This window comes from Asterias amurensis, chromosome 7 (genome assembly GCF_032118995.1).
Source record: "Asterias amurensis chromosome 7, ASM3211899v1".
Classification (NCBI taxonomy): Eukaryota; Metazoa; Echinodermata; class Asteroidea; order Forcipulatida; family Asteriidae; genus Asterias; species Asterias amurensis.
Genome location: NC_092654.1, coordinates 23463441 through 23478959, shown reverse-complemented (window position 1 = coordinate 23478959; position 15519 = coordinate 23463441). Strand labels below are relative to the sequence as shown.

The window sequence follows — 15519 nt, the reverse complement described above, 5'->3', positions numbered from 1 at the left end:
TTCAAAATGTAACCTGACTAAAACGCCCACTATCTATTATCCTGACTTTCCATCTTTTAGACTGTGGACTGACAACAAAATGCATCGCACATGGTTGTCGCGTTCCTAGTATTCAATAACAGTGTGTTGTACCGTTATGTTCAGCACAGCGGAAGGTGTCAGACTATAACCGTTGCATATTATGGGTTGGTTGAGTGCACCGACTTGAATGGACTAAAACACAGACTAGGTCTTCCACATACAAAGAGACAATGAAAAGCCAACTCTACATTTTACCTCACAAAATAAATATGATGCATACCTTTTGATGTATGTCAAAATCTTCAGGAGCGGCCTTTTTTATTATTTTACTTTCACTTTAGTTTCTCTACTGTTTCGATGAGCAATAAAAAAACCAATCTGCATAACATTATGGTTGTTATTTTTTACTCAGACAATCCACTGGCAATTCACCCTGTGATTATGTTACGCCACTTTTCTCGTAGCATGACAAAGGGACTGGGTGGAAGTTTCAATGTTTTCACAATTTTCTGAGCTTGAAACTCTAAAAACAGCCATCCCAACAATGGCCAGGATAATGCACTTAACAAACAAATGATGGTGCTTGAGACAGTGTTTGGTTATGTATATTTAAGGTATGTTAAGTGTCATAACTCGCCCTAAGTGGATGCTAGTGATATCAATGTTTTACTCCCAGCCCCTCAGAAAGAAGAAACGAAGAGGACAAAAAAACTTTCATGGATTCCTCTCGCGTTTTTCTCGCATCCCCCGATCGAAAGTCCGTCTCCTTGAGTCGGCGGATTTATTTGCCCAGGGAAGACTGATGTCACCTCTAATGGTCGGCTCGGCCTTTTGGGACGCAACAGGCAAGGTGTGATCTAGCCTGATGAGACGTGAGTGGGAAGAGGCTCCATTGGAAGGGAAAGACTGGGCATGTATGAAAGCCTGTGCCAATTCATTGACTACAGCTCCATTAAAATTGACTGATTAAAGAGCAAGTGTTTATTTTGTAATCTACAGCTGTTTATATACTGCCGAGTGTGCTTTTGTAATTAAATCATTGTCGAAACGAGTTTTTCCCCCGTTCTCTTGAGTGAATTGAGCTCACAGATAATAAGGACGTGTTGCAAGAGAGAGAGGGGTAGAGAGAGAGAGAGATAGAAGAGGGGACATAGTGACGGGGGGCCAGGGGTCCAGAGCGCGTGTGTGACAAGGAGCGGACGTGTTAGATCAATATGGCCCTGTATTGATACGCTGTACTCAAAACACTCACTACTGTCTGCCTCAAACTGTCGATGGTCAGCCGTTACATCAACTAGGGTAGCACACCACTAGTTTAGCTCAAGTGTTCCGTCTCTCAGTACGGTATACTTTCTCTCTAGTTTAAATTAAGCCCCCCCCCCCCTTCATTTTTGTCTTCTTCTATCTCTCTCTGCTCACGTCCTCCATATGATAACAGAGTATAGACAACTGAACAAACATAGCTACACAGTTGGCATTATACTTAGTGACAACTGTTTTTTAGGCGAGGGATGTTTGATTGTCAACCGGTAAGCGAAGCGTGTTGCCATCGGTAAAAGGAGGGGGGCTTTGCGGCTCCTGAAAGCACCCTACCCCCATACATTTTGAGACAGTATTGAGCGATGTATAGGGATGACAACTAACCTGCGAATGGCAACACTTCGCACAAGTTAGCGGGCGGCACTTATTGATCGTTAACCATTGAGCTCCGATCGCTCACATTTATGCGGGCCAAGCAGAGCATAAATTGGGGGCTTGATTGGCCCTTTGAAGCGCGAGGGGCAAAGAATAAACCCCAAACAAGACACATAATACCATCATGTCAAACGGTCCTTAACCTATCCCCAGTAAAAAGGCTTAAGCATCACTCAGTCCGACAGACAGACAGACTTCAAATCCCAATTTGTTTCCACATGACTACCCCCTTGCAAAAGAGGTCTGACTCCCTCCTGCAAAACACAAAGGTGGTTCTCTACTCTGCCCCCGCGGTTAAAAAACACACGAGTCACACCGTGCTCTAGACTGCCCCAATTCGCACTCCACTCAAACAAACAAAAAACAAAAACCACTCTCAGAAAAAGTCTTATTTAATGGTTAGGAAACGTCTGTGAAGATGAGTGGCAGTACTTCAGCCTGTAATCTTGAGAGTGTCCCGCCCAGTCATGGTTAAGACAAGACCAAAGAAGTAAGACAAACCGCCCTGGCTTGGCAGGCGCACAAAACCATCCCGCTGCGAGGCATTGATGGTGATAGGGAATCAGACGAGTAAGAGGGGCTCTAAGCTGCGGATCAGGCCCAGAGAAACAGGGGCTTCAACATTCTGTCGCGTGCTCGGTCTTGCAGAAGCAATGCTATTGTCGACGGGGCAAGGCAGGGGGAGAAATAATGGAAGAATTAGGTTGTCTGAGTTGGGAAAATTTAAAATTTGACCCTAATCTGTGAGAAGCAGACTAAGCTTGAACCAAGTAGTTGCATAACGTTTGTAAAACAAACAAAACAACCTAGACAGATGTTTGGTGAATGGGGTACAGTTCCGGTGCAGGGTGCATAGGCAATCACTCTGAAACAATTCGCACGATACACGCTTTGTTTATAACATTCTATATTTGCAGGTCATTGACAGAAGAAAATGGAATCTTCTCTTGCCCAAAAAGTGACAGAATTGGTGGTTACTTTCACTCTTATTAAGGGGAACCATACCAGAACTATACAACAGTTTTGTCAAATCGTCTTTTACTGCATGACATCTTTTCTTTTGAGGGCAATTTCAAAAACATCTTAAAGACACTGAACACTATTCTCGAAAACTACTTTACTTCAGAGGGAGCCAATTCTCACAATGTTTTATACTACCAATTTCTCCCCATTACTCGTTACCAAGCGTGGCTTTATTCTTATAATTATTTTTTAGTAATTCCTTTAAGCAATGAAGAGCCTTCACGAATCTTTCCGAATCAAAATCTTTAAAATGACATCGTATCATCGGTTGTTATTCCTTTTTGTTTTCTTTGAAGGAAGCATGTAATTTCACTCAAATCTACAAATAAAGGCCATGGATTCTGGATGACCCGAACGATAAATGATACACAGCCATCAACATCGCACACTTACATCACTGGGGTTTTTGTTTGTCTTTTGGGTTGTTAATTCTTCTTTTTCTAATTCATTCTTTATGTTCGGTTCCTCATTCTTATTCTTCATTTTTTTTTAGTGACGACGAAAAGCGTTTTAATTTTTCGAAGCAGTAGTTCCAGGCAAAATGCATTTTCTAAGTTGTCAAAACAAATGTAGGATCATTTTCTCCTCTCAGCATCTTACCCCCGTCATATATTACTTCTGTCTATGTTGGTTTGTAACATTCTAAGCGCTGCTTCTCCGTATTCAATATACGCATACATTGAATGATAGCATATTATATGCAGCACGAATTATGATTGTCTATTCTACAGTTGATATAAATTATCTCAAGGAAAAGCCAAAAAACGTGATCCCATTATAAATTGCGAAGACAAAGTATCAAATATCCTAGTGATTTTAAGGTCCATTGTGGCATTATTAGACTCTGTTTTTCTAACTGAGCTCTTGAAGGAGTTTGCTTGTACTACGGTGTCAACTGAATGAGAACATGGCCTGATCTACTCTTGCTTCTCTATATGGATCTGGTATACTACTTGGCACAGTTCCGATTGAACCAGTCACAGATGTCTCTCATACTCTAGTCCCACCACAGTGTATCTCAACCCAGCGTGATCGGCTGCCATGGCGTGCACGAGCGCAAACAAACGCTCTTTTTAACAAAACGCGTTCTACTTTTTGTCGCCCTTCCTCTCACCGAGACATGAAATTTGATGTTTCTGAAGACGTGATGTGCCTTCTGGATTGACAAGGGGACATCAATGTTCAGTCGATGCTGTCAAATCATACTAAAAGGCTGAATAAATTAGGGATACCGTCTAAGCGGTTTTTGCAGAAGCTAAAATAGTCTTAATAGGTCTGGTTAAAATAATTCAATGTTTAAAATCATCATGTTTATGGTTCAAAATTAGTCTTTTGCTAACTTCTCCGTCATGATGTAAACTGCCATTAATTGTATATTTTAAATAATGTTGTAACTTCCCCAGGGTGATGGGGTATGTTCCTTTGGAATAAAACAAGAACACAATTCAAATTAATGACTACACATACATGTTTAAGTTGTCCCATTATATCTTTGGTTTTCAAGATTTCCATTGTAGTCTGTCTTTAATGTTTCTAATACACACATATATTTAATTTTAGTGTTAGAACAATTGCATTGCGAGGGTTTGGGGTCATCATTTAGGCGTGTCATATCATATAGGGAAATGATGGTTATTTTTCGGGTAATTTGCCTCATATTTAAAACAGAATGATCATTTGAAAAAATAATTATAACAATAAGATAACACCAAAAACATACAACACCATGAAGTGATTACTGAAGAGGTATTGTCATTCAATAGATAAGTATTAATCTAAAAGAAAAATAATCCATTTGAAAAAATATATAATGTGCTGGAGGCCTATCCATGTTTCCAGTTACATGTTGACCGAGTTATGTTCGTCATGGTTCACATATTTGCAGGAATGAATAAGCGTTTATTTTACGAGCAAAGACACAACATAATTCAACTCATAGGTGCATAATATCAAAGATATGATAGATTTGTCGTTTATAGGTGAACATTCAACCACTACAGTTTCACAGAAACCAGGCTATTCGTTGATCCAGTAGGCACTTCACATTTGGAAACTAGCCTATAAACCCATGATCCAGTCCTGTTATATGTTTCAACATATCTCTTGCATCTATATTCCTTTGCAGGGCAAAAGGAAAAAACAAGACCAGGTCAACACAAAGAAGACAGAAATTCAAAAGGAAATAACAAGTCTAAAAATTAATACCAGTATATTTATTTTTATGATTTTACCATGCAAGCTTTCGGTCTGCAGTTCGTTAATTTAATTTGTAAAACAAAATTGATTGGCATAACGTTGCCGGCAGTGTGTGTAATACTTACTGACGATTTGTCATTGGTTTAGTATAGAACCTTGATTTGGAAACCCAATCAAGTGTACACGTAACATTATCATCAAAATAACTTGCACAGAAACTCAAATTCAAATAGGGCTTATGACTTTTAGAAAAAAGAATGGTTACATAATTCGGTAGGCGTAAATGTTTTAAAATCTAACTTTAAATGGAATTTACATAGACATTTCCGTAAAACTCAAAAGACTGGATACATTTCTGTAGAAATTTTGTTTTTGATTAATAAGTGGGTACTAAAACGGTGCCATGTTTACACCAATTTAAACTGTTGGACATAGAATTGTTCATTCAGTTTGTTGAGATTAATCAAAGGCTATGCCTTTTCATCATCTACAAAATTGTTTACAATCAAACACATTACTTCATAGATTTATACATTATATATGAATGTGTGTTATGAATAAGAGCAATACAACTGAACTATGAACCCCCTGAAGCAACTTTCTCTTTCTGGTGTCGAAAATAGAAGCCTATTCATGACGCTGAGTAGTGATTGATTTAGCGTACTCGCATGACTCTGGTTAATTTGATAACTATACATTTTCACTTAGTTCTAGCCAAAATTTTGCTACATTCCAAATACTCTTTTTGGAATTCATCCAAGAAACATTCATGGAACCAATTTTAATCATTATGTCGTTGATTTTCTACTAAACGAGTTTTAAACCAAACGCTTATTTTGTTGTATAATTGACTACTAAACTATATCATCAGGAATGAAGTAAGCGTGTGAACTTCCTCATCACCGAGAAAATTGAATTTTGAATCTTGTTATTTTAAAAAAGAAACACCATGCATTTTTAGAATCGTGATAAAAACTAACCGTTTTCTTGTAAATATCCACTGTTTTCAGGGAATTGTTCAAGTATAATTTGTTTAGTGACTTCATTGGTTCAGACGGATGTTAACTTCCTCAATAACGTTTTATTATCGTTGCAAATTATCACATAACAAAACCAAACATATTAAAAATGAGTAAAGCTTACACAGATGTTATTCCTGTCTAGTATTTCCAAGTCTGTTGACTTTGTTCTCCTGAAAAGATTTGTCCACACGCAACTCGGCTAAAAGTCTGTGTTTTCCCCCTCAATTTGCGTCTGTCCACACAAACTTCTCATTGTTTTCGAATCATCAATAGCAGGCGGAGAGTCGTTATGTTTCTAAATGTCAGCACAATCCTTCAATCATCCTAGATTACTTCTCAAATTTCCAAGTTCTCAAAGTTCAGGGACGGTGTTAATTACTCATAAAGATCTCTTCCTTCAATTCCATAACAAAAATCACTTGGTGTTCCCTCTTTGCCTTTGAAAACAATAATAATTTCCAGCACATGGGGAACGAACCAACACAAAGACACACTCGATCGTCATAGTCACAAACCTCAAGGAATACTGGCATTGGTATAGATTCATTTAGAAAAGAAAACAGGGGGAATTTGTTGGCGATTCTCCGTCATCATGGCCGCCGGGTTAGACCGAAGGCCAGCACGGTATAGACGCAAGGTTGTGACACACATACAACATCCACACAGACTCCGAGGTGAGCATCAACACTATATGCTACTATACATCAAAGCTGAATCAGTTGCAGAAATGAAACGGAGACATTTTGACAGACATAATTTAAAATGTCTCCTCTCAGGTTACAGTAATCTGTATGAATAATTAGCCAGGTTCTTAAATCCTTATGAGCAATGCATTAAAATCTATGAGAGAAAAATATTTTTTAAACATATTTGTTGAGACCTCAAACATGTTATAGTTTTGCTTGTTTCGGGATGGGTGGAAACAGAAAAATAATTTTGTTTTTGTAATCATTGAAATTACTTGATGTGTTAATACTTGCATCAACAATTCATAGAAATGGATCCGTCGGAAGTTCTGTCGCTTATAGGAGAAAGATATTTTTAAGAATATAAGGCAATTTTTTATGCTGCTTGCTGGCAAGGCACAGATTAATAACCGTACAATTATGTCTGGCAAAAAAACAAACATTCTACGAAACAATGAAGGAGGAAGACATTTATACCTTCTTACCAACAAATACAGCGACATTCAATACTATGGATAACAAATTTAGTTAGAATATTTCTTGAATTCATGGATGCTTCACCAAACCGTTGACCACTGTATCGATTATTTTGTATGTTAGTTTAAGATCAGCCTGTGCAAGGCCACGATACCACAGGATCCTTAAAACCTATTCATTGAAATGACCACCAACAACCTCCCTCTACTTCCACCCTGCCCCTCCCTAAAAATACCAATAACTTGTCTGTTTTTTATTATCGAGAAAACAATATGAAGGAAGGATTTATTTCACAATTTGGGTGTGTTTGTTTGATCAAATCTCGGAAGAAATATTGGTCAGGAAACATACTACTTTCACTTGTAATTATTCCACACTTATTTATAAGTTGTTTCTATTTTTTGTATGTTATCTATTACGTTTTGATCGTTTTTCCTGTTCTTTCGGGACATTGATATTAAACAAAAACAGCCGAAAGGGCAAAATCAGTTGTTGCAAAAGTGTTTTTAGACCAAGGTTTGAAGACATTGCTTTGTGCCGTTATCGTGACCAGACACTGGGAAGGTAGCTTGGTGATGACAATTTAAAATTAAGAAGGAACGCTGTCCTACTTGGTGATTTAACTCTCAATAAAACAAACAATCAACAGGGTTAAACGAGTGACCCAATCTTAAAGATTTAAGCACTTCATTATTTTTGAATATACCCATTTGCTACAGGGTAGGTTTATTCAAGCTTAGCGAAGACAGGGTTCATGTAGGGTTGGTACAGGACCCAGTGTCTTGGCTGCGGTAGTCATCATTGACTTACTTGACCCAGTGACTGTACACTAAGTGACTACTGCATAGTATTAACATCGACAATGCCATTATAACCCTGTCAATTTAGATTCATTCTCAAACTAGTCATCAAGAAAAGACCTATATGCTTTATTAAGAGATTCGAATTCACGTTTATCTTTCATCCGTTTTTGTTATTGACCGGGAAAATTACAAAGGAGTAGGAAAAAAATATTTACTTTGTTTGAGGAATAAATCGAATTCTAATCATATTAGCTAGGGGTTGCTGTGTGTCTTTTAGACACTCTGTTTTAAATGTGGACACCCTGTTTTATCTGTCATTTTACTTGCAAATGTATTGTGTGTTGAAAAAAAAAAAAAAAATACCCAGTTTTAAAATTTCTGGGAAATGTTGACAACCTTTTACCAAATACTGTCTAAAACCTTGGTTCAAGGTAAAGGGGCTATCCCAAAAATATGAATTTTGTTTGTAAGCATCTGGATTAATGAGTTCAAGAATCCTTTGAACTGCCGATGTGAGTGAAAGTATTTTGTTGTAACACAGATTGTGACTAACTGCACAACTAATTCAAGCTAATTAAGAACTGAGTTGCTAAGGTTTGGAATGAATCTGACAGCGGTTGATCAAACGCCAACCCGCAAATTATTTTGTTGATGTCACCGCCGAATAAAAATGATTTGATTTTCAAAAACACGTCGTCGCAATTCCTCAAAAACAAAGTATGCATACCCATAAGGTTTAAATGAAATTACGATTTATGGGGGAATAAATTTGTTTGAACATTTCACAACATCTGTTTAAGAAATTGTTCGGGACTTTTACGGGAAGAATAAGCTTGAAGGCGTGAGTGCAGAGTGTTGGTTCATGGCCATGAAGGAGACAGTTAGCTGCCGTGAAATGCGTTGTCTGGACGGTAGCATTGACTTGCTGTCACCGGTCGGAACAACAACCATGAATTTGCACCGAGAGCAGTCGGCCCGTTTGTCGGCACCAATACCTTGTGTTTTCAAGGCTAAAAGACATACCGAAAATGTGTAGAAATAATTTTTTTCAATTATGGCCATATGGATCAGCGATCATAAAAATCAATTCATAAGTGAGATCTGAAGGAAAACATTAAGACGGTGAAATGTACGCCTCGCGGCCTGCGATTGAATAAGAAAACGTGAACACATTTTTTAGCGACTCAGAGGTAAATCGTGCCACCGGCAAAATGTGATGAAACACGGCAGCGGAGAACAGTGGCCCAGGATGACTGGCTTCTTGTCGTAACTTATCGAAATAGTAAGTTGTTTCAAAAACAAACCGAGATATGAAGTGAAATAAACTGAAAAGACTTACCCCAAACAGAGAGGTCATGTCCAGGAGAAGAAACCAGTTGCAACCTTAGGTGGTCTCTGTTTTTGTTTTTTGATGAGGTACAACAATCTATTTCAAAACAGTTTCCTTAAAGTGTCCCGTGAACTGCCTCCGTATTAAGTGTCCGTTATAATAAGCGGATGACACCAAGGCTAGCATAACTAGCTGCCTGACATGTATAGTGGATAATGCTCAAGACGGGCCAAGCGTTGATAATCTCAGATGCCTTGTAGGGTACGGTGAGGCGTGCAGGACACCCTCAATCTACCTGATGCAATACGGTTAGATCTCGGTGTCGGCTGGCCGGACGGACGGACGGACGGACGAGGGGCTACGGAGCACCGAGTATGGAGGGCAGCGTAGCGTGACGACGGGGAAGTCAATAGACGTGCACCTTAACGCCTACCGTCGCTCACCGTTAGCTCATCACCCAGAAAGTAGTCAAGTAGAAGAATTATTCACGGGGTGATTGCTCCAAGCGGAGATATTGGAATGAATAGCTCCGCCCACCAGTGCCTATAATTACAACCCTTTGTGCTTTGAAGAGCCGCTTCATGGCGGATCTGTCAATGGCCTCTCGGCCCTCCGGCGAGTTGGACAAAAAGTGACAGCTTAGATATGCCAGGAGAAGCAGCCAAAGCGAGGCTGTCCTTCTTAAACAAAAAAGCGCTGGAAATGAAGTCCTCACAAAAAGTATGTTTCGCTGGATATCGAATGAGTAGGTTTCACGCAGTGATGTTGGGCATAAGGAAAGCCCCAAGTGAGGTTGCCAACATTTTTGTGGCTAGGAAATAGTGCGGTCAAAATTCAAATTAATATGAAGTGCCTGATTTCTCAAGTATATACCACTATTACGAGTCCAACACCACTAGTGGCTGCCTCTGTATGCATGCGACCCAATGCTAACGGGTTGATCCCTGTACTGGTGTGGTTCGAGATGACAACAATTTAGTCTGTCATATCGGCACGAGAGGGCGGCAGTTATAAATTACGTGGGTGAAAAGAGGGACGCAAAACGAAGATGCAGAAGTTATTTTTATATTTTAGCCAAGAATTAAAAGAAATAGGTTCATTCTGTAATAATCTCGAAATTGAGGCTCGTTAAATCTGGTGAAAAAAAAAAAAAAACTGGGTAAGCTTACACTTTGCCTGCCAGTGCGTTTTATACACGCTTCATACAGTTTGATTGTAGACAACGAATGAAGTTTGGGTATCCATTATAATTGAATAGAAATATGAACCACTCTTCGTGTTATTGTCAGTAGCACCTATAAAAAAAAAATGAAAAAAAAAAAAAAAAAAATCGAACGATTTTTATTTAACGATATTCTCTGCTCCTTAGTTTAGTAGTACTGGTATAGAATAAAGATGAATGACAGTTAACCATCCTAATATATTCAAATTAGCCAACACTATACTTTCAATTAGAAACTGCTCTTGCATCACAAACGAAAAACTCGGTAAATTTGATTTGAAATCTGACACATTATTATTCTCTACACGAAACTCACCTAGGGTGAGTCTAGCCTACACGATAAAATTATGTAATATGTAATTTAGTTTATTCTTTTTATATTATTGTTATTGGTATTTGCAAGAGGGTGTGTGTTTAATCGGAAAAAAAGGGTTTCCTCAGAGGATTTTTTTAATGGTTCTGCCCCTTGAAGTTGAACACGACAGCACACAAAATAGCGCAATAAAGGATATACCATCTTAAACCTGGAAATACAATCTCTTTAGTACATTTTGCATTTTGTTTACAGGTAAATTTCATTTTTCACGTTCGTCCAGAAACAGTTTAGACCAGTGTTGCTCCTCCCGCGTCTCCATCAATTCACGAAATTCTTGGTGACATTCTATTAAGGGTTACGTGGGAATTTAGTCTGGCGTAAAGATATGTCTGGGGTCAAAGAGCAAGAGGGTCAAGCAAATCTAGGTCTTTATGCTAATTTTGCTGTGGCGTAATGTAGTTCCGTCTTATTAATCACGTGATCACTCACGTGGCTGTCAATCATCTCATAAAGACACTCAGTTTCATTAGAGATATGAGATACTGCGATGGAAATCGCGATTGGTTTGTGCATTAAAAGAACAATTAAAGGCGAAGTAAATATTTAGTTATTGGAACCGTTCGAATGATCCAATCCTACATTAATGAAGATGTACACATTACAACTAAGGTGTGAGCATTTCATTTCAAAATTATGGTTGCGTTTTTTAGATATCGCCGATATCCGGAACGACTACTGTCCACACATAAAGAATAATCACTGGTAGGAATACACAAGGGGAATAAAATCTTATATGTTTTTAAATAACCACATTATTTCGATTTAAATCGTTTGCAAAATGCGATGTAACACCGAAAGCCGCTGTATGCTTCTAACCAATATTGTCGTTAACTTTGAGAGTGATTTACCAAACGTAAACACTCCCTTTAAAGCTCCGTCGAAATAATGATCTGAACCTAACATTGTTCTTGGTTAGAGAGTAAACAAATCACACTGCAACAACTTATTCGCAAACTAAACAGGAATGCTTATTACCAGGAAGGAATGGATTAGTGTCAATCTGAAAACTAACTACACTGCACAAATGTTTTAAAATTGACATCATTTGTGTCAAAAAGAATCAACGTTAACACAATAACGGTGTTGAAATATCACTAATTTTTGCAAAAATAATTACGTATGTGTTATTGTAACGCCCTGGGATGTTAGTTTTGATTCTCTATTAAGTATCAATACGTAATTGAGTATCGTTTTTTACACCCACTGTAATGCAGTGTTATTTTAAAATTTCAAACACCAATTTCAATCTGCCCAATGTTAAAGGAACACGTTGCCTTGGATCGGACGAGTTGGTCAAAACAAAAGCGTTTGTAACCGTTTTGTATATAATGCATATGGTTGGAAAGATGTTTTAAAAGTAGAATACAATGATCCACACAAGTTTGCCTCGAAATTGCGTGGTTTTCCTTCTACTGTGCGAACTAACACGGTCGGCCATTTATGGGAGTCAAAATTTTGACCCCATAAATGGCCGACGTGTTAGTCGACGAGGTAAAAGGAAAACCACGCAATTTCGAGGCATGTTTGTGTGGATCATTGTATTCTACTTTTACAACATCTTTCTACCCATATGCATTTTCTAAAAAACGGTTACAACGCTTTTCAAAGACCAACTCGACCGATCCAAGGCAACGTGTTCCTTTAAATTCGATGAAAACGGCATTTAAGGAGCCCAACATTGCATTTGCTTATTACTGTTAGTGTTCAATAGCGCAATATGAATCGGTAATTTCTCAAAATAATTGTCAGCATAAAACCCTGCTTTGTAGCAAGCAAATGGAGAGCTGTAGATAGTATAAAACATTGTGAGAAACAGCTCCCTCTGAAGTAACATAGTTTTTTTTTTTAAGAAATACTTCTACTGAAGCCTTTTTAGGCATCTGAAGGAACACACATTTGTGCAACGAGAGTGTTTTCTTTCATTATTCTTATGCAACTTCGATGACCGTTTGAGTCAAAATTGTTACAGTTTTGTTATTTTATGCATATGTTGGGATACATCAGTAAGAAGACTTATCTTTAGCAATTTCCAAAGGTGTCCAGAGCCTTTAATGGTTTTGATGTGATCAGATTGATTTTTTATTTTTTTCAGTTACCCTAAAAAAACAAAAAACAGATTTTTTGTTTGTTTTTAGTTTGTGTTTTCGGTTTTTCTATTGCTGCCTGGTTTTGTTAAGCTACGCTATTTTTTAGCTAAGAAAATAATATTGAAGACATCGCGCTCACATTTTTGTTTTGTTTTAATAACAAAAACTTACATACATTGTGAAATTATTATTGAATACATTATTGTCTTTAATGATAGCACATGAGATTTGAACAAATTCTTACTCATTTTATGCGCACCGTAATTGAAACAAGCTACTAAAAACAACGACTGTTCTATGAGCACTTATTGTTTATCATTTCTAGTCTGAATAAGACTTCGCATGCGTTTAAATGAATTGTGAAGCTAAATTTAAATGTTGCTAATAAAAGCCACATCTACGGTGCTTACCGGTAACATTGTTTACTATTTTGGTTATTGTCCTCCTAAAATAACTTAATGAAACGGACAATTAATTACTTAAGCAAACGGACAAGAGAAATTGATAAGCTTGATGTATCGTTGAATTAGACCACAGGCTGATGGACCAAATTATTTAACATTGCATAAACCAACCAGAATAAATTTCACAACAAACAAAACAATAAATAGAACCTGGTTTTCCCTATCTTCACATGAAAACAACAACAACAACAACAGCAACAAGATCAGCAGCACAACAAACAAACAACAAATTCAGCAGCAATACGATAAAAAAATATTTTGTTTATTTTTAAAAAGTACGGCCGTGAACACGTTCTTTATCAATGGTTTTGGTCCAACTACCCAGACCCAAATAACAACTTGTAGCTCTGATAAACAAATATATTATATTTCCTTTGATATGACATTGTGTTGTTTATGTTGCAAGAAGCTGTTCAATCTGTGGGGGTGTGATTCAGGAGGTGTAAGAAGCCCGCCTACATCTCCCGCTCCCGGGCAATTTATATTATTTCTACGTTTCGAAGAATTTGCTTTTTAGTTTCAGTAACAAAGAACGAACAAAAAAGAATGATTTGCTCATGAGGGACGATAAGTTTCTATGAGGGGAGAAGGGGTAAACGACTTCGGAGTAACACTTTAATTGGATATTATAATTCTCACCAACTATAGGGACCTATGGATGAGTGCAGAAAAATAGTTAATGCCCTTACGCTTCGATCCTAGCAAAGGATTTATCGAATGTTTAGAAAAAAGTATATTTCTCAAATGCTAAAAAAATTCAAGTTAGGCTTATAGTATCGAAACGTCGGACAATTTACCTTTTTTTACTTTGCAATATCATAAAGCAATGGAATGTTTTTTGGCTGTTAGGTCGTTTGTTCGAGTTTTGAGTGACACACATCTTGTACTGCAAAATCGATTAAGTCAGTTTATTATTACTATTCCTCTGTTTTTATATCTTAATATAATTTTTATTTTCTACTCCATCGTCAAACTACGATTGTTGCCTTGAACTCTTTAATTAAACAAACCGTGACTGTGGTTACAATTTCAAAAGCATGTGTCGATTTCGAAAGCATGAAAACGATGTCATCCTTCAGTATATTAAAGTTCATTGTCCAATGGAGACAGTCTCCTAAGATTTTCTTAACCTCAAACTCAAAGCTGAAACAAGTTAGTCATCATCACTTTCCTTGAAATGTTTTTGCTTTAGAACAAAAAATAGTTTTTGAGGAAAACGATTGATTTTGATCTTGCGAGTCAAAAAAATTATGGAAAACAGTGAAAACATTAATTTTTCAGGATTTGTTTATCCTTTTTATTCTCATGACTCCCATGACCGATTGAGCTTGAACTTTTACAGGTTTATACTTGCTTAACTTACGAGTGTATGTTGGGTCATCAAAGAGGATTCTGGTCTTTGACGGTTACCAATGGGACAAATGTGCTTTTTAAAAACATTTTAATGTTTAAAAAAACGGTTGACCTTAAAAGGGGGCGTTTCCAATTCCGCTACTTAATTTCAGAGAAAGAAATATAGGAAACTAAAATATATATTTTTTTTTTTTTCAAACTTCCACAGGTCTTTAACTTGTTCAGCTCTTACTTTTGAGCTCTTAATAGTATAACACATTGTGAGAAACGTCTCCCTTTGAAGTAACGTAAAGTTTTTGAGAGAGAAGTAATTTTCCACCCAAATATTTGAATATACTTCAGGCCGGAAGCCTTTTTATCCATCTGAAAGCACACACGTTTGTGCAACTAAGGGAGTTTTTCCTTTCATTATTCTCTTGCACTCCTTCAATGGTCAATTCTGTATGTTATGCATATTTTTGGATACGTGAGAAAACTGGTTTTTTTTTTGACAACCACCAAAGGTGTCCATGCAGGTTTATTTTATCATGTAAAGAATTCGTGCTTACTTCAACCTCAAACCAAATGTTTACATTAAAATATGACCTTTATGAAGTAACAACGAACTACCCCAACCGCCTCCGTCTGATGCTCAGTATTATTAGGACTGCATAATATTGTCACATTTTTGTTATTTGTGACCAACTAATAATTCTTGATGAATATTGATTGCGAGTTAATGGCCTACGTGGGAGACCAGATTACCCAACAGTCATCTTATAAAT

General features: G+C 37.3%; 1 protein-coding gene across 2 annotated transcripts in view; it reads right to left on the bottom strand.

The window, feature by feature from the left end:
- LOC139939293 (transcription factor Sp9-like) overlaps positions 1-15519 on the bottom strand; it is a 77090-nt gene that overhangs the window by 53613 nt on the left and 7958 nt on the right. The window contains exon 1 of one of the 2 annotated variants that reach the window (XM_071935052.1): positions 9263-9841. The exons of the other annotated variant lie outside the window; for it this stretch is intronic. Coding sequence (XP_071791153.1) covers positions 9263-9280 — 18 coding nt within the window. The 5' untranslated portion in view covers positions 9281-9841. Of the gene's footprint in view, positions 1-9262; positions 9842-15519 lie in introns of those variants that run through there. 2 annotated transcript variants of the gene reach the window in all.